Here is a 19894-nt window from a genome sequence, read left to right as displayed (position 1 = left end):
GTCTCGAAAATATCCGCTTTCGAATTTTATAAGGCCCAATTCCCTGATCTATCGCATAATCAGCTGATGGATCGGTTGAAAAAGCAAAACGAAAATCTCGACGAGATTATTACGGAGTATCATCGGCAGCTTACCTGCGAGAGAGATCTTGCGCGGATTTTACGTAGGCTCAACATCGGCTGTCGCATTATAAAAAGGTAACATTCCCTGCAAAGTTACATTGTGAATTAACAACACTGTTTTTATCATAAAGCCTTTTCTTTTCTCAAAGCGAAAACTTGCAGCATAACTCCATAACATGCACCATTTTTGAAATTTTGACAAAATAATGGTAGATAAAATTATCAAGTAATTAAATTAAAGATTTTTATCTATGATTAAACAGAACAGGCGACGCGAACAAATGCATAGATTGGGCCGATTTGGTAGTGGCAATCGGTGGAGATGGCACTTTCCTCTTAGCCTCGAAGCTGATAACGAACAACATGACGCCAATATTTGGCATCAATCCTCATCTCGAAACTTGCACTACTTTTACGCTACCATTAAAAAGCAGATCAAACATCGTGCACATATTCGAGAAATTGCGCACGGGAGATTACACTCTGCTGATGAGAAGTCGCATACGTACAACTATGACAGGAGAAGGACTTTATCAGCGACCTTTTCATATACACGAGAAGAGCCGTACACGAGGCGAAAGAAGAATCGAGTGAGCGGATTTAGTTTTTTCTTTCTTTGGTAGATAAACGGATTACGTAACGCTCCAGTCAACAGGGTTTATATCTTACTTATCATTGAAAATAACGGCCTCTTAAAGAAATATCCCATATTGTGCGATTATTTATCTTGTCTGTTTTTCACGACGCCATTGTACTCTATGTTTTACCTGCAAAATTTTCAAGTATTCCTTTATAAAGCCCAACTCGGAAAACTATTCATCTCGAAAATACAGCCTTCGTTTGAGTCGCGAGAGCGAGTTAGAGCTCGTTATGGAATAATAGTGTTAATAAATCTAGCACCCCAAAGCGAACAGAGTACCAAGGACGAAAAGGGACTTACGAAGCACGACAAACGTCTCCTTTATTCGCGAACGCTCGAAAAAAAAGTAAATGTCTTGGAGGCGACATTAACGTAACGTACCGTTCGCAGAAAGGTAAGGGCTTGAACGCTTCTTGATAGTCAGGGAATGGCTTTGCAAGCGCGGCTGCATAGCGAAACGAGGAGTAATAAGGTTGACAAGGGAGAGACGCACGCGCGCGTAACCGGACGAGAGAAATGTCCCGTATAATTCCGTTAGTCCTTCCCTTCCTCTCCGTAAAAGCCCGTCCGCGCTAGATGGAGAAACATTAAAGCACCGTCGAGAGAATGGTATTTCGCCTCCATTCTCTAAACTTTTATTTACCAGCTACTCCCACGCGATGCGCGGTTCAAGTTTGAAATAAGCGGCGAGGGTATCGCCGCCGATTCCACGTCTTCGCGAGGACCATCGTAATGCGTCTTCATTGCGTTGCGAAATGTAGCCCACGCGTGTTCTAACTTCGACAGATTACAACTTGTAAATTATAAAGGTCGCGTAACTGTAATTCGCACGCCCAAGAAGGTCGTAATTTTTAAATTTGTGCGCCAAGCGATTTTTACATAACGTGATGATAAAATATATCGATTAATTGAAAAACTTATTTAATAATCCGGCGATTAATTTAATTTAATTTAATTTGACATTCTTGACGGAAAACAATACAATTGTCGTGCATTTGATATTCCATTGCGTCTGCGAGTAATCTCTTTCTACCGTTATGTCGCTCTCGCGTCTCATTAATTCCTTTGCGCGACGTTTCTCCAAAGGCGCGCTAAACAAATGAAATCTTTGCAGCGCACTTATGAGATCCACTCAGAGGAAAATAGCGGATGCCCTGCAGCCCCGTCGGAGAATTCTGCCTTGGCTAGCATTAAACGAGGTTCTGAAACGTTAAGGCGTTTCTATGCCGGTGCGTAGATACCGCTTGATATCATTTGTCGCTTTTAGGTATTCATGGCCGAGTTTTATGCATCGAGACCGATCGCTCTGACAGTCCAGATCGATGACAGCGAGATCAACTCGACCCACTCATCGGGTATCTGCGTTTGCACGGGTTCAGGCTCTCGTTCCTGGTTCAAAACGATGAATATGCAATCCTCTGAAACCATTCAAATGCTTGCCGCTATGGCAACTGGCAAGCAACTGGATAAGACAAAGTCTGAAAAAATGTTATTCAAGTATCACAACAACCTTCACTTTCCCCCAGGTAATCCAATTCTACGTCCAATCGACAAATCTTTCGAATCTTTAATAACGTTCTTCTAATTAGTCATTGAAGATTAATAGACCAGCATGATATAGAACAGCAAGCTGTTCCATAGCAAAAATATTACATTGCAAACACGTATTTGTATTACAGAAGATTTAAAAATGGCATATATGATATATGAGTGGTTCCACGGTGCGCGCTGCTCAGCAAAGTCCTTCCGAGAAAGGCAAATGTGTAGCAAGGTCAAGATTAAATCGGGAGGTTTCGACGCCGGTCTCGTTCTTGATGGATGTGTGTCTTTACCCTTCAACGACGGCAGCACTGCAACTTTCGAAATTCAACCTGAATTTGCATTGAAAAATATTATTTTGTCATAAATTTCATATAATAATTATATTACAATTCTCATATATTAATAATTACAACTCTCTATCCCGTTGCATAATAAAATAACTACCTTTTAATAACTTGCTGACGATAACTTAATTTATATGAACTTAATTTAATATTTAATCTAATACTTTATTTATATGACTAATTTATTTCAGTTTTAAAAAAAAAAAAAAAGCAAAAGTGTAATTTCTTTTAGCACATCGTGTTAAATCTAGAATGACATAAGACGAACATGAACTAAAAGACCCTCAAGCCTACGGATTTATCGCGCTCGGCGACGACGGACGGCTTAGTACATTTTGTTTTCAGCGGCGAGAGAAATGGGACCACCTTTTTCCCGGAGCGATCCACAAAACCGAGACCCTTCGCGATTCTCCGCGCATTTCTTTCCCCGTTCGGGAACGCGCTCGAACAACCCTCGTCCGGACTTCCATTAACTCCGTAATTTCGGTTTTCGCCGAACCGCAGACACTCCTCGCGCACCTTGTCGCGCGAATTGTATCTCTGGGTTTCACAAGCGAGCGCGCACCTATCGTCTAAGTGCACTGTTCCACTCGGAGCAAAAGTTGCGGGCGCTCGAAACGCGAGATATAGCGCAAAACTATCCTCAGGTAGGTAGGTGAGCGCGGACGTATTCGGGCACACAGCGCCGCGTAAAGTAACCGTAAAAGAGTTGCACGAGAACGTAAAAGCCTCGTGTTCCAACGTCCGATCCGTTGCCGGAAACTTTAGTTTCATTGAAACCGAGGGCGAAAGAACGAGCGTCTTTCGCCAATTGCGCTTCGGAAGAATTTCCCAGCACCAGTATTTCTCAATCGTTTTTGTATCACTCGTATAAATAGCAGTTTGCGCGGCTGAACGAGAAACTAATCCTCTTAAACTTGGTCTACTTATTGGAAGGAAGGAAAGAGCTGAGTTTTTTGCAATTATATTCCTACGTCGACAATTTTAAAATTCTCAACGCAAATAAACATATTAATTTATTAAACGTTGATTATTCTGTACACATTTTTGTACTTACATTTATTAACTGTGGTATTTTTTTTTTTTTTTAATTTCTTTTAACGACGATTGTCACACGAGCACGTGCTACGGTGAGAAAAGAATACGGTATTAATCGATCCGAGTGGGCTTCCCAATCGGATTTCAGTGAACGGCCGAACCATTCTCATTAATCCTCGCGAAAGCCCCAATCTGTAAGAACAATGGTGATCCATCCCAGACAGTCTCATGGAGGACAAACAAATGTACGGGCAACCGGGAATAACGGGCGATGTCGACCGACCCTTTGTACTTCGTAATTGAACGTCGTCGTCTTCTAAAGTTTCCAACGGCCGACATTTCGACGAAGATCCAGTTTAGATGAAACCGGAGAGAAATAGCCACGAATTTTATAATATTCTCGGCTATCGTTGAATTTCCGTATCATAACACACGCGTCTTTTTTATTTTGAAAAACAACGGCTGCTTGTTTTGGCGATAACGCGAGCAACAAATATCCTTTTGGTATCAGCTCGTTATCGGTATCACGCGACGTAATTAATTAATAATCCTCCCGATAAACTGCGTAATAATGATTTAAAACAAACGAACACAATAGAATGCTTTAACAACCAATGATGCGTCATTATAAACTTATTAATGAAGCAAAGCGTTAAAACGCGGGATTACCGCTCGAGGCACCAAGCGACGCGGAATGCACGCGCGCTCGGTTACGCGAACGATACGCGCGTAAATATATGTATACGCGCGAGTTTATAAAATAAATAATACTCCTTTCGCGATATATATATATATGTATGTATGTATATATGTATATTTATACGCACTACATATTCGCGCGTACATATAGGCAAACTCGCTGCGTTGTGTAATCGCAAAAATCAATATTATCACTGCGGATTGGGCCGCGCCTCACCTCCGCCACCCAATACCAAAATTGTACGTTTTTTTTTTTACTCTCTTTCTCTCTTTTTACTCTTTCGAGCCGTATAAATTCGTCAACCGATGACCGGTCGCGGCCATTTACCCTTATCCGAAGATTTAGCTTCCTTCGAACGAACCGGCAGTGGTAATGGCGGTTCGCGAGATTTATTAGCGGATTCATGGGCAGAACGTTAATTCGTGCCGAAGAGACCGAGAGGAGAATCGTTTGCGGAAAATGGCGAACGAAAAAGAAGAACGGGAAGACAGAATAGAAGAGCGGTAACCTCGATGTAAGTACGATGAAAACTACGAAATGGTTAGCGCAGAGAACGAAAGAGAAAGAGAGAAAGATCACTGAATAGAGCGGATGAGAGGCGAATTTGCGGGTATACCTTTTTGCATGGCAACGCAAACGCGCTATCTCCTTTTTTTTTCTCTCTCTGGCTTTAATTCCCGCGCCACGCTAGTTGTAATTTGATCCGCCTTTGTAACGACCCGTGTGCCCTGTGTGCATCGTCCGCTTCCGCTTTGCGTGCGGGGAAACATCGCGCCCGCGGTGACCGCCGCAAAGCATAGGCGGAATAATGACAGTTAATGAAAATATGAAAGGCTAACGCACGCGGATACGGCTGTGCGTCGGATCGCAACGCGACGTAAAGTGGCGGGAAAGAGCGGGAAATAACGGCGGCGATTAATCGCCGCGTCTAATGCGCTTTGATCGATCCACTTTGTCATCCACTCTCCCCGCGTTTCGTTTGAACCGCGTAAAAATGGCTGCATCGTTCAGCTAGTAGACAGCCATTTGCACTATCGCTTTGTCGATATCGCGAGGATGACAATATATAACTTTCCATTATTACGCTGAAAAATAAATTGGATAATGATACGCGATGGGAGATTTTTTTTTAAGAGGACTCTGTCCTTCAACCAGCATCTCTATTTAATTCTCGATATTACGCCCTCGCCGAGTCGATATGACGGGACATTCCGGAAATTCAAGTGAAACGACGCTTTCCCGCACATAAACCGGACCGCCGTCAAATTTGCTTAGCATATCAAGAACCGCCCATGCGCACACTCGACTGCAGTCTCCATTCTCAAGCGGGGCTCGTATCCCGCGGAGATTTTTCAACTATGAGAAATGACCGTAACGTGCCCTTTATAGTCACGTGCAAACGCTGTGGCCTTCATAATTAGGCGATAATTTATCGGGGAGAAGAATTTTATTTCGGCGCGTCGCGACACTCCGTCGACGGAAGCGGAAAGGAGAAAGGAACAAGGCAGGGAAAGGACTAGTGACTATATAAACCGGCTATAAACTGAAAGAGAGCGAGTCTCATTTCCCGTCAGTCGTGCTCGATGAGTTTCGACGGCAAATTGTCGTAGCGACGATTTCGAATTTTCCTTCCGGTCGCGAAGAAACGTCGATAGAATCAATTGATCGACCCTCTTCCAGATATTTTGTATGAATGAAGCGATCGTCATTCTAGACAATATTCATTACATTCACATTTTGCTCTGCTTTAAAATCACAGCGAACAATTTTCTTCTTCTTTTCTCTATAAATGCGCACCAATTATCGCATCACGCTCTTGTCCCATTTCTCTCTGCCGGCGAGACGACTTTCTGATTTTATTGATAACCGGTGAAAAGGAGAAAGGGTAAGTTGTGTGCGCATGAGCTGAGTGAAGCGAAAGGAACCGGAGATTGTCGCGCAAATGAATTTGAAGTATTGTCATTCTACGTCTCTTCACCTGTCTCCGGTGGCTCGACGCTCTTCCCGATTTTCCATTATCTTACCTTTCGTTCGTGCTTTCGCTCGCGGAACACTCGAACCAGAACCGGTACGGTCTTTTTCCTTTCTCGTAGTCTTCTTTTTATCATCGTCGCGGTCTCGTTTCCGCTCATTTCTCTTCCGCCGAAAGTCGCTTTCTCGTGCGGCCGGCTGGATCGATGAGCCCAGCCGCATATTCGAGCTCAGCGACCGTACGAATTCGCCTGGTACAACGACGATAAATCGGAGTGAATAGAGAATCACAATAAGATTATCGATAGTAACGTTATCCTCTATGGATGATCGGACGATTTGTTTCGTCTCGCAAAACTGACTATAAAACCGAGATATAACAGTTGTAGTTCTAACATAATTGAATCCATGTTACAGTTCTCGCGCAATTGCAATTTCAATGATGGAACTCACTTTTAAAAATATCGCAACAAAACTAGTTGAAAAGCACATTGAGATCTAATTACCTTCAGCTGATTAATTTCCAGATGTTCGTCGCCGTTAGAAGAGTTATCCTTTCTCGAAACAGCTCTCATTTCTCTTATGTAGCAAGAATCTTTACCAAGTTTCAGGCCAAGTACAATAATATTATCACTGTTTTAAGTCATCTCGCAGTCGTCGCAAAGAATTCCCATTAAAGGATTTCAAAGGATAAGTCCATGAAGAAATATTCCCGGCTCGGAACTCGGGTTAAATTATCGCGGAGTGTATTTGTTCCATTTTCTGCACTGGTACCGTTAAGCTGAAAAGAGCGCAGCCTTTTGACTTGAATACCGGAAGAGAGCCGTTTTAGCTGCATATAATGTCGCTAAATAAGGGTACTAAATGGTTTACCCCATCACGTCGCGATTAAGCGGCGACAAGATGCGATTTATCGGATTATCGGAAACTGGGATATATTGTCGCGTTACATAGGAAATTTCATTCGGCAAAAGCCGAGGAAATGTGAAGAGGAAGAAGACGAATAAAATATGAAAGTACATTTATAAGTTAAAACAGAATTTTCCGGCTCACAACCGCTGGAGACTTTCGTCGTTATTACGATTGGTCGGCCAATAAAACTAATCACACTCTTTAATTATCGTAATCCCAGGCATTATTCCACGCTGTTAAGCTCGGCACTAATCATCCAACGTAGAGCGATTTCGCTTAGTCGCTATGAGCAGAGCACGTACGCTCTCTCGCAGTAGTTCGAGTCAAGCGAATGGCCAGTCATCGGTGGATGATCAGGTCGGTCATTTCTGCGGTTATATAAAATAATTTTCTCCTTTCTTTTTATCAATAAAGACATGTATGTGGTGACACTATTAGTTTTTAATTAATATGCTATGTATATGCCATTCAATTATTTCAATTATTTTAGTTATTTTTTAATTATACTAAATTATTATAAAACGCACGCGCCATTATTTTCTTTATGAAAATCTGGTATAAATGAAAAAAAAAAAAAAAACATTTATAACAAAATGATATTTTGTGTAATAATTTTTCTTATTGTATAAGAAAAAGATTTGTATTATCTTAATATTTTTTTTTTTAATTTTAATCATCTTTACGAGTGCATCTACCGGTATTTAATGGCCTTCGATTTCTTTCACACCGAAGTCCGCGGTTTCGTAGTATTCTGCAATACCGTAAATCGTGGAGGGCATCTAGTTGTCAGAGACCAGAGAAGGAGAGGGCGAAAGAATTAAAGTTAAGGGCAAACAGAGTGCGAACGGTAGGAAGCGAGCTCGAGCCAGAACCTCCCTTTTAAAACGCTCCCCGTGGTGAAATAAATTGGCGCCGGCGTGTTTACACGTTAGGGCGAAATTAAAATTCCTAAAGTGTTGCGAGGTAACGCCCGGTAGGAAGAGGCGGATAGGAAGAGCAGTACCGGGAGAGCAATGCAGGGATAGTCGCGAGAGAACGGGGATGGTGAACGTTGAAGTGCAAAAGGTGAACAGGAGGACAAGCGCGCGCACTCCGGATGTTGACGGCGGGTACCCGAAGGAGAAAGAGATGTGTTTAATTAATGACCGGACTAATTAAAAGCCCAAAGAAAAATACACTCGCGCGCGATCCGGGGACGGGATATAACGGACCGCGCTAAAACGCTCGTCCGGTGTTAATGCACAAAAGCGTCGCACTGACGATGGTGACGACGATGGAGGAAATGGAAACGAGTCGTCCTAATAAGTTCGCTCTGTTTCAATTACCTCCGACACGTCCCGTCGTCCCTTGGCCACGTCTGTATAACGTATTCTACAAAGTGAGTTCAAAGAAGCGTCGAAAAATTTACAGGAGATATTACACTTCAGTAAGTTAAAAGATTTTATTAATAAAGATTTTATTAATATGGCCGCCAGAAAAAGAGAAGAAAAATTATCGAAGTACGAATTGCTTTCTAGAATAAAATTCATAATAATTTTGTGTGAATACTTCGTGATTATAATATTTCGAAGTTTGTTTGTATCAGATGCGGCGTGCATTTTGCAAGTATACGAAAACTGCTTATTGTTTAAACTAGATTTCCGAGATATCGATTGACCTTATCAAGCTAGTTTGCGTGTACACGTTCTATTATCCGCCTCTACCTTTAGTATAATGATCATACCACAGTTTACCGATGAACAAACAAACACATCCTGTTAATGTATGAATCTTGCAGGGAGGAAACGCGAGTTCCCAGATACAAACACATGTATATGCGTGCATATCTGACGCCACTGCATACATCCGAGTATATATTAGGCGCACGCTAAGATAGCTCTAATTAAATAATTAATCGCTAATGAGAATTTGCTACGTTTTCGTATTACGAAACTCGAAAGATATATGTACGCGCTTCCTTACTGGAATTATCGCACATATTGTATATATAAGCGCGTACAATATCGTATATATATGTACATATTGCATATATGTTAGATTCTGAAATATTAAAGTATCCATTTACATAAAATTATTGTTTCAACAATAAACGTTGCGGAGTATTAATTATTTAGCGAATGGTGCGCATAACCATCGTGGAAACACGATCTCGTTGAATTCGTGGGAAATATGAAGCTCGAATAGCTCTCTGGCTTGGACCGATACATCATCAAACTCCGGAACTCAATTTATCGAGGAGACAGTAAGCTCGCAAAACAAAGTCTATGTGGGTATCGATGCCATTTGAAGATAATCTTGATACAATGGGAAATTCCTGCGGCACACTGAAATAACAAAAAAAGGAAATCCACGACGACGCGGGGTTTTGCTTTACGAATGACACGTCGCTACTGTAAATAAAACGGTACGTTACTAATTTAGATTTCTGTCAGATAAAATCGTCCTGCAGAACATTCATCACAACACTCGTCATTCGATTGCGTTTCGATACAGCTCGGTCCACCTTTGATTGCAATAATAATAAAATATATAACGCATGTTGGAATGTATGAAAGCGATCGACACTGCCATTACACGGCTATAGAATTGTAACTTATGTGGAAACAATGTCGCTTTCAGAGGGATTTTATACACAAAAATTTTTATTTATGTTTACTAAAAATAATTACACAAGAAAAGTATAATTCCCATGTTTATTTTTTTATTATTTTTATTGACATATGTCATAATTATATAATTAAAGTTATTTATTACAAAATGTCGTAAATCGGAGAAATTTTAAACTTTTATAAATTATATTCAGATAGCTTTCATACAATATATTGTTTATATAAAAATTAGTTACATTTTGCAAATCTTTAAACTTTTTCTTCCAATTTTGCAACATTTTAAATATAGATATTAACATTTTGAAAAAAAAAATATACAATTACTAATTATCGCAATATATATTCTTATTAATATGTTATATATCACAACTAGAGTCTGACAAACTTGTCTTCAATAAAATACGCACACACAAATTTACTGTTTAAGTAACCGGCATTAAATTTATCAGAGATGAGAAATCCTCGAAAAATTTATAGACACCGTGAACAAATAGTAATAGTATAATACGAATGGCATTGCAATTTCCTGCAAATTTCTGTTGTATTCTCCATTATAATGTCTTTAATTTAGCCAATCATCTAAAAATTTTTGTTTAATTTTTTGGTGCTCTTTAAATATATAAAACAAATTGTTTTATAATTACATTTCAACAGAATTAAATAATTCGTTTATCAATCTGGAATTGTATGCATATGAATGTATGATAATATAAATATAATAATATAGTATGTACACAGCCAAAGTTTAGTTCAAAACTATTAATGTAGTCAACAACTATTAGTTTCTCGAATAAACATTTGGTCGATTACAAAGCGCCCACGCAATTAATCAAACTGCGCTAAAATGGCCAGTTAATCGATTGATACTTGGTTACTGTTCCCTTGCCAATTTGTTCAACTTGCAACCGCTCTCGTACTGGTTATCCCAGTAAATGCAAACAAACTTTATTAAAGTAATCAATTGTAAATGTATCTCTAGCTTTAACAAAGCTAAGCCAAAATTCCTTATGAATCCTTTACTAATTATTTGAGCACAGTTTTATGTATAGTTTGCATAATATAAAATTATATTATTGCTACTTGCTTTATACTCCATTCACCTGACATAACAGCTTATTGATGGAGGTAATATATTCCTTCGGCAATTCATGTTCCTCGAAATATTTATGCATTTACGTAAACTTGGCAAATCCATTTATAAGAATTACTGATATAATATAAATTGTTCGCATTAATCAAATAATAAAAAGATTACACACATATTTGCAGTCAAAATTTGATGAAATTTTATATTTAAAATATAACTTATTAACATTGCATTTTTTTAATATGAGTATAAATGTTTATTCTTATATTGTATAAAATTTTATCTATGTATTCATTCGATAATATAATATTTAAAACTAAAATTAATAAACTATCATTACAAATAATCAAAAAATTATCTATAGATTTATAGAAATATGTGCAAATGTCTTATAATTTGAGCGCACCAATTTTTTTTTTTTTTATTTTTACTTTACTTTTATTTTAAGTCTGTTCTGTGCAGAATTTAAAATTAATATAAAATAATAAATATTACAAATACAAATCAAAGAAATATTAAATTGTTTAATTTTGATTAAAATTTGATCCATAATCCAATACATATTTTACGACAGCATCTATTTTGTATCTTTTTTTTTTTTTTTTAAAGAGAGAAAGCAAAAGAGAGAGATAGAGAGAGAAAGTTGATATAATGGCACGTAACATATATTTTATTTTTTCAATTTTTTATTGTACATATATAGATATCTTTATGTATTTGATGTATTTTTTATTTATAAAAGGATTTTCTTTTATGAAAACACTGTGTTTAACTTTTTTCATAAAATATCAAATTTTTGAAAATGTACAGTTATCATTTTTCTGCAATATTTTATTATCTTATTACGTATATGTATATCTGATATCAATTAAGAACATATGCCGGCAACATATTCCTTACAAATCACGAAACGATTGATATAAGCCTGGCAAATCCAACTACGGGACTTACTGACGGAGGTAAATCTAACGTATAGTTATAATCACAACTACATATCGTTCCTGACTGGCTTTACGCCCAATCTTATCATGTAAGTTCTTAAAACTGTAATTTTTTCGTATTTTTTTTTAACCAATATTAAAATTTTTTAATCAAATTAAAATTTTAAAAAAGAATATTATTATTTATTAGTATAATATTTTCTTATTATTATTTTGTATATTACACCTAACTTATCTAACATTATTATTAAATGCGATAATGTCGGCATTTCATGCATTCGACAACTCACTGTTCTCAAAAAAAAATCTTGTTACTCATTAATATAAGCTTCGCGAATCCAATCACGGAAGCGACTGACATAGGTAAATCCAACATACGAATTGTAATCGCAAGTACCTCTTTTCGAGGGACTTACGCTGACGACACCACGAAGATACCAAATACCATTCTTTTGAAAGCATAAGCCACCACCGCTATCTCCTTCGCAAACACTCGAACCTGACAATTGCATAATTATGTTTATTATATATAATTATGAAAGCAAATGAAAAAATATACATATATCTCTTTCTCGTAACGAAAAGTTGTTATCAAAAATTATTTCAACAAATTGAAACAATGCGATAATTTTTTTTTTTAAATACATATATAACTAACATGAATAAATCTCACAATTATTTTCATATACACGAACTCACCGTTCAAATGGCCAGCACAGAATTTGTCGGACGTGAGATATCCTCGGAAATCTAGAGGCACTGCGGACAAACACTGTTGATACGGCACGAACGGCATGTCAATTTCCTGTAAGGTCCTGGTGGATTCACCTCTAATATCTTTGCCCCAGCCGACCACCTGAAATCACAAAGTGAGCTCACGAGTCCGTTCTATTTTCTCTTTACGTTTGATTCTCCCTCGTTCCCTGAACAGTGAAACGAGCTGTTTTTTAAACTTATACTCCACAAAAATTAAATAGTTTATTCGATAGTACGTATACCTATCGAAAATGTGCGCATATAGTCAATACAAACATGATAAAACGATGTCGCAACTAAAGTTCAATATTAAGTCGTTAAGCTCAACTATTAAATCGTTAATTAATAGCTACTAGTTTCCCGAATATACAGAGTGGGCCAAACATTTCGGCCAGACTATGAGATTTTATAAAAAATTTAATTTTGAACGATTAATTAATACGATCAATTAGTTTTCATGACTAATATTAGACCAGCGTTACCTTGCCATTTTGTCCTAACTGCAGCTGTTCCCTCTCATATTCGTTGTCCCAATCCATACAAACTGGCTTCACTAAAGTAGTCAGCTCAAAGGCTGTCCTTAGTTTTAATAAGGCTATGTCATCGGCGAAATTACCTCTTGCCCCCATGTATCTACCGCCTAATTGAATATTCTCTACCAATGATTTCTGAGAGTATTTCTCTCTCGCGTTCCAATCACGGTACTTTTTGCCGGCGCCAACAGCATAATTGTGGGGGCTACTAACTTTATTGTAGACTTCATCGTAAACACAGTGAGCCGCTGCGAAACGCAAAAAGAAATAAACAATAAAAGTTTGATTATCTCTACACACGATAATTTACCTGTTACGACGAGATTGCTACTAATGAGAGTGCCACCGCATATCTGTTCGTATTCTTGATCCGAATTCTTAGCGTAAATCCCAACGTGCCAGGGAAAGTTTCCTATTTCAGCTTCGAATCCGTTTACAATTAAAGTGTTACCGCGTGCAGTGGCTGTTCCGCATTCTAATTGTGAGCAAAAAAATTATATTTTTATATCTTTTGTTAAAAAAAATATTTCTTATATATTTTTTAATATTTTTGTTTTTTATATATTTTTTTTTTTGATAACGCGATGACGTAAGCCACCGGATTACAAGTTGAAAAAAAATCTCGAAATTATAATCTTGTAATGTATATGTAAAAACGTTAATTAGTGATACAAAAAATTGTATTATATATATTTACTTTTTTTAATATCTGCATGCAAAGAGAATATTTAATTCGTCAACACTTTTTCTTCTTTTATTAGAAATATGCGAGTGACAAATACCGGGTAGACAGCGAAAAAGGCGACGATCCCATAAACCATCGTCAAGACACGTGAGCTCTCTGTAAGCCGGATCGTTCGTTAAAGGTAATTTATAAGATGATTTACAGGCGAGCGTAGCCCGTGTACCAGGTCGTATACGCTCGCTGCAGGACACTGTTTCTTCCTTGTAACTGCAGGAAATGTCTACGCTTGTGCTGTTTAACGGTGGACAGACTTCTACGGAGATAATAAATGAAGAGAAGGTAAAAATAATAATTTTTAAATCATACAACACATTTTTAGATTTCTTTCTTATTAAATAAATAAATGCTACTTTTATTATATAAACTTTACTTGACATATTTAAAAATAAATATGATCATGAAATAAACTTACTGTAACACGAAGGTGGTTCGGACCATTCGTTGTCGACGCAAACGGAAATGGTGTTTCCGCTCAGTAAATAATTGCTTTTACAACTGTAAGTGAGGATGCTTTTTAAGGGAACTGCATCGCCAGGACGTTTAGTGCAACCATTGCAACCATCCAATTGGTATTGTCCATTTTCCGGTTGTTCAGGCAAGATGCAGCCATTTTCACTAAATCTGTTCCTATAATTCCGCAAATGTGCATTTAATTATAAATGTAAGTCTTAGATTTATATTACAAAATGAAAAAGTGAAAAAGGCGATTAGAAAAGGAAGAACAAAGTTCAAATCAAGTCCTGTTATTATCGGATTTTTATACGTATGTTTATCAGATAGATGCATGCAAATTAAAGACGCACACGCAATTAAAGAAATATTTAACTTACGTAACACAAAACGCTTCGTCGCTAGCATCGCGACAATCAATGTTTTGATTGCATCTAACGCTTTGCGGTAGGCACTCGTTACTCTTGCAACGAAATTCGTTGTCTCTGTTTAACAGTAATAATTAAAATCGTTCCATCACATATTTGAATTTATAATAATTTAGCAGGAATAAGGGACATTTATTTTTCCATTTATATTAGTACGAAATAGAATATTTTCAATTGAAACGAACCTGCATTGATTTTGCACGTTTCCGTTTGGATCATCTGGACCACGAGGACGAGTTCTTTCATCAGGACGAGGTCCATAAGTATTCTCTTCTTCGGACAGTCTTTCGTTATTTACTCCGTTCCAGCCCGGAGGATGTTTATTTAATCCTGGAGGACTGCCGCCCGCTAATCCGGGAGGACCGCGACCACCTGGTGGTCCTCTGCCACCACCTTTCCATTTATTATGACCCGGCGGTCCGGAAGAACCCCCGCCCCGCTTATTATGACCAGGTGGGCCATTCGCGGTTGCCACGTATTGATCAGGGGAATTGTATACAACTTCATAATCGCGACCGTCATATTGAGTGAATGCTAAAAGTTAAGTATAATTTCTGCGTAAAATGTTTCTACTCATTCTCGGAAGATACTTCATTGTACGTATATGAAAAAAATTTTAATAATGCCATATTAAAATTCTTATTTTCATATTATATACATTAAATGCATAAAAAATATACGTTTCGGCGTATTGGTTTTGACCATCCTTAATCAAAAATATAACGCACATAATATCACATTTTAGATGTAAAGACAAAAATAATATGAATTTATGTTTAATGCGTCATATATGGTCAATTAAATAAAAATGTGAACCTGATCTTTCCGAGAACAAGTCTCTGTTAAATAATGCGTAAATCAAGAATAAAACTGGTTTATTAGCGTTCGATATATAAAAGATTAAAAACATATGCTTTTTACGTATTTAATATATTAACATATGAATTTAACATGAAGATTGTATGTCTTTTTACCTTATTATATTTATCTTTTATTTAAAATTATTTATTTTAAATAAAAGAGTTTGATTATAAATAATTTATTATTTTTTAATTTTGTCAAAAATAGTTAGATAATTAGTCGAGTAGAAAACTAATTGATAATCTAATTGATTGTATTTTTCGTGAGAAAGGAGATATATGTATACAGACTGAAGAGAGAGTGACTTTTACACATGATTCAAGGTTTACTAATGCATGAATTCATTATGTATACGATTGCTTCGAATCTTGATTATAATCTCTCAATGTAAGCTAGTACGAGTATTTATGACCCCGCTCTAGTTTATAAATATTCAATCGCCATTTAACATAGATAGAAATCGTGTTTCTTGGTTTCTTTCACATGTTACAAATTTATTATGTATGATTTTAAATTCGAACAAATTATTTAAAAACATCTCGATGTTAAATATTTTGATCGCACATTGTACGCGCGATATATTTGATTATAAATAATTATTCGATTTAGATTTTATGACACAAGATCATTTTCATTTATATAAATTCCATAACTTGCTCAATTATTTGACGATACAACGATGCAATTGAATAAAAATATTAACTTAAAATAATCTTTTAATTAAATCATGTCACTATGCAAAATCACAAGCAACAGCAGCCGTTTTTCGCACAACTTTCCATGGTACACGATCGTGTCAGGGACGACAGCAGGACTTCACATGAAAACGTTATGTAAGTTACTCACACGACGGCAGTAAAGCCGACAACGATAGAATCACCGAGAATACAACGCGTACGTTCATATCTGCAGATGCGCCGTCGACATGATACGATCATAGTAGTCAACAAGGAACTGATCTTGGTGGGATCCAAGCCGGGCCCAATCGACACTCGGAATGCCCCACGATAATCTACATATTATTTCGATGAGTGGTAACAGCAGAGAGAAAGGAATGACATCGTTATATTGATAGTGACGACATTCATCGAAATAAATATAAATATTATCGATGTTTTATGAAATAATGATAATATAATCTCGTTTGTAAAATTCTGATCTTTTTAACGCTAATAAAGAATATGATAGCGATTAATCTGACTGTTTTTTCTTTGTGTTTACATTTTTGTTATTTTTATGTCAATATGTTTCTAATGGCTTACGTTGCCTGATTTCGCTTGTATAGCTCATCATCATCAAAGAGCATGTGCTCGTTATCATCAAAAGTTAGCAGCTCTCGCACATCGTATTATTTGCGATAAAAGCGAGAGTTGATAAATTCAAGCAACTCGGTTGAAGCAATAATCACGAGAATGAACGTTTTACTCCAAAAACATGGAGCTAAACATATATACAAAGTCCCGGAAGGATTGCGCGAACTATGCACCGACATCGCACGCGAGGTTTGAACTACGAAACTGTTATTTGACTTCTTACTGCTGTCTTGTCAAAGGACGATTAAATTATTATTTGATCCGTAAAGGTTCTACGCTTGCAACCGAGGAACATTTATTGCTTCGTTGCCGATTATATAGAAGCACTTCTAATTACGCGGGAAAATACAAAAAGTGAATCCCCTGTTGTTTATAACAATTTTACAATGTCAGATTTTTTTAACGTCACTCAATTGCAACTAGATACTATAGCGTTACGTCAATTAACTAGTAATATTTACATCTACGTATATATGAAGTGATTTATTATATAATTTATTACGTAAATTTAAAAAGACTGCAGAAAATGATTACCATAATTGTTTACGTATGACAGTCATAAATAATATAATTGCTATAATTATGTATTGCGGATTACGTTCTACAATTCGTATAATTGTGGTTCTAGTTGCGGTGAAAGTCATAAACAATATTTTACTGCGAAGCCAAGCCATCGTGAACATACTTCATCGCAGCGGCTTGAGTTTAGAGCAGATCGCCTGCGCTGCGCCCAGAATTCAGGTATAGAATTTACTGTCGCGTGCCAGATAGGGATCCTAGCAGTTAAATAATATTTCTCGGTTGTTCTCTCCTTCCTTTTCGCCTTCAGAGGGCATTCCGCACGTACTTGGACGCGGTAGACATGCGAGCGTACCAGGTGTGCGACGGTAATTACACGGTGAATTATGTAGAAAAACAATTCTGCGGCTGGTAGACGCGGAATTGTGTATGTTATAAAGTACACGGTATAAACAAAACGCAACGAGAGAAATTCCTCTCTTTCGACCTTTCGCAGACGACACTTGCGACGAAACGTCCAAGATATCTCTGCAGAATATCCTGCAAGCGACGGGAACATCGCTGGAACAGGCGGAGAAGTCTGCCGTAATAATACAGGTACGTATCAATATCACATAAGTTCTTAATGAGTCTTCGTAATCGCTACCGCAGCCTCTCGAATCATTTTCGCTGCCATTAATCAGGCCGCTTTCCGCGGTCATTACGAGAGAATGTTGTTAAACGAGTCCCAAGGCATAACTCAATGGCAACGAGCGGCAATGAGGACCCTGGAGATTCTAAGAAAAGCCGGAGCTTCGCAAGCGGAGGCGTCGAACGCCGCTGTTCTGATACAGGCTACTTACCGTGGATACTATACGAGAAGAAATTTAAAAATGAAAAATAGTAAAAAAATTGCTCACCTGACATATCTGCACTTCGACTGACATATTAAAAATATATTTTTGAAATTGTTTGTTGAAATTGTTTGCAGTGGCTACACAAGAGGAAAATGAAGACGACGTAGACATGATAAAACCTAAAGACACTATTCAAGCATTAGCCTGGTTAGATATGATATCTGAGGAATCAGGATTGACGCAAACGAGAGCTAATGAAGCTGCCACTATTATTCAAGTAAATAAGTTAAAATACAATAAGTTAAAACATTATTTTATATATGTATATAGTATATTAAATAAAATTATATTAGTTATTTTATGTCAAATACATGTAGAATTATATGGCAATAATCATACATCTCATGTAGAGAGCTTACAGACGGTATCGTCAAAGAAAGAATAATTATCTACATAATAATCCGCGAATAGAATCTACAAGATCAATGGTGGCAAAAGCTATTGTTAAAAGTTTGCATCAGAAAGTTTTTGACGAAATTATGAACCGCGAAAACATTCCCACGGAATTTGGTAGTCGAAAAGACTTGGCAAAGGCTAGCGAAGAACTTCAGCGGACTCTTAAAGACCGGTTAATGGATGCTCGCATGAAGGAGGAAGGTGATCATTGTCTTTATAAAATAATATCAATTCTATATTTAATATTATACAACGAGACTGTATGTTACAAAATTCAAAAACAATTGATTTTCTATTCATTATATGTCCGGATATGTAAATAGAAAACAACGAACAAGAGTTTGTTCGCACAGAAGTATCCGAATCGAAATTAAAAAACGACGATACGTATTCGAACGGCGTGGAAGATCAGGAAGAAGCTGAAGAGATAGAAACGGAACGTGAAGGAACGTACGTGCAAGACTAGCATCAGCGAGAAACCTTCTTGAGAAAAAGGGAGACAAAAAAAAAGAGGAAAATTCCGCAGAATCCTTTTCAAAAGTGCCGGCGGATGAGCCAATTAACATGGACGACGAACGGTGCGAGGGAAGAAACGAGACAACGAGCACAAAGAACGCGACTAGCGAAAAGCTGCCACCGGAGGCCGTCCAATAAATGCCGGAGACACTGCGGCATTTAATGCCCGCATTCGGCATGCTTACGTTCGATAATTTCGTTAACGTGCCGCGCTTCCGTAGCGAGCTTTAAAATTCCCACGGACAGAAAATGCTCCCGCTACATGTATTACAAGTAAAACGAATTAAAAACTGTCCTGCCTGCGTAACGTTAATTTAATTCGACTGATACGAGTTAAAGCGTTTCATGGGGGCTCATTCAAATTTGATTTACATAATTTTTATTCTTGACGTTTAGCGTTTTAATACTCCGCTATACATTATTTTGCATTAGTACGGCGAGTAAAAGTATCATGAAAAAAATTCAATGGTTTAAATGTGTGTGAGAAACACGGTATAAGTAAAGCGATTCCGATTCGAATTTTTTGCATACACTACTATGGTATTTCTCGCTCTAATAAAAATGTAGATAGAAAA

At 37.3% G+C, this 19894-nt stretch overlaps 3 protein-coding genes across 3 annotated transcripts; 2 read left to right on the top strand and 1 right to left on the bottom strand.

Moving 5' to 3' along the window:
• Nucleotides 1-611: 611 nt before the first annotated feature.
• Nucleotides 612-2909, top strand: LOC126853574 (NAD kinase 2, mitochondrial-like). The gene is made up of 5 exons (XM_050599426.1): nucleotides 612-712; nucleotides 1877-1961; nucleotides 2030-2288; nucleotides 2442-2661; nucleotides 2900-2909. Exons 1-5 carry the CDS (start codon nucleotides 612-614, stop codon nucleotides 2907-2909), a joined length of 675 nt encoding a protein of 224 aa, XP_050455383.1.
• Nucleotides 2910-11614: 8705 nt separating this feature from the next.
• LOC126852916 (modular serine protease-like) lies at nucleotides 11615-16690 on the bottom strand. Its single transcript, XM_050598206.1, has 9 exons — nucleotides 16526-16690; nucleotides 15004-15352; nucleotides 14771-14875; nucleotides 14353-14567; nucleotides 13978-14193; nucleotides 13506-13670; nucleotides 13145-13443; nucleotides 12606-12762; nucleotides 11615-12405 (listed from the first exon to the last, which is right to left on the bottom strand). The coding sequence occupies exons 1-9, from the start codon at nucleotides 16581-16583 to the stop codon at nucleotides 12218-12220; spliced, it is 1752 nt and encodes a 583-aa protein (XP_050454163.1). The 5' UTR covers nucleotides 16584-16690; the 3' UTR covers nucleotides 11615-12217.
• A 688-nt stretch (nucleotides 16691-17378) lies between these two features.
• On the top strand, nucleotides 17379-19838 carry LOC126853565 (uncharacterized). Its single transcript, XM_050599415.1, has 8 exons — nucleotides 17379-17442; nucleotides 17621-17733; nucleotides 17822-17879; nucleotides 18008-18108; nucleotides 18195-18393; nucleotides 18482-18624; nucleotides 18758-19004; nucleotides 19127-19838. The coding sequence occupies exons 1-8, from the start codon at nucleotides 17379-17381 to the stop codon at nucleotides 19267-19269; spliced, it is 1068 nt and encodes a 355-aa protein (XP_050455372.1). The 3' UTR covers nucleotides 19270-19838.
• The last annotated feature ends 56 nt before the right edge of the window (nucleotides 19839-19894 follow it).

The sequence above is a fragment of the Cataglyphis hispanica genome, chromosome 1 (assembly GCF_021464435.1).
Source record: "Cataglyphis hispanica isolate Lineage 1 chromosome 1, ULB_Chis1_1.0, whole genome shotgun sequence".
Lineage (NCBI taxonomy): Eukaryota > Metazoa > Arthropoda > Insecta > Hymenoptera > Formicidae > Cataglyphis > Cataglyphis hispanica.
The sequence above is the reverse complement of the archived record's forward strand: the minus strand, read 5'-3'. Positions and strand labels throughout refer to the sequence as shown.

Bases quoted from the DNA above. Each gene is read 5' to 3' on its own strand.
- LOC126853574 (XM_050599426.1), top strand. From the start codon at position 612: ATGAGAAGTCGCATACGTACAACTATGACAGGAGAAGGACTTTATCAG. The intron at 1,962-2,029 runs GTTCTGAAACGT...TGTCGCTTTTAG, and splicing joins CTTGGCTAGCATTAAACGAG to GTATTCATGGCCGAGTTTTA. The intron at 2,289-2,441 runs GTAATCCAATTC...TTTGTATTACAG, and splicing joins CAACCTTCACTTTCCCCCAG to AAGATTTAAAAATGGCATAT.
- LOC126852916 (XM_050598206.1), bottom strand. From the start codon at position 16,583: ATGAACGTACGCGTTGTATTCTCGGTGATTCTATCGTTGTCGGCTTTA. The intron at 14,194-14,352 runs GTAAGTTTATTT...TTATCTCCGTAG, and splicing joins CGAACCACCTTCGTGTTACA to AAGTCTGTCCACCGTTAAAC. The intron at 13,444-13,505 runs GTAAATTATCGT...TGCGTTTCGCAG, and splicing joins TAGCAATCTCGTCGTAACAG to CGGCTCACTGTGTTTACGAT.
- LOC126853565 (XM_050599415.1), top strand. From the start codon at position 17,379: ATGTCAGATTTTTTTAACGTCACTCAATTGCAACTAGATACTATAGCG. The intron at 17,443-17,620 runs GTAATATTTACA...TTGTGGTTCTAG, and splicing joins AGCGTTACGTCAATTAACTA to TTGCGGTGAAAGTCATAAAC. The intron at 18,394-18,481 runs GTAAAAAAATTG...AATTGTTTGCAG, and splicing joins AAATTTAAAAATGAAAAATA to TGGCTACACAAGAGGAAAAT.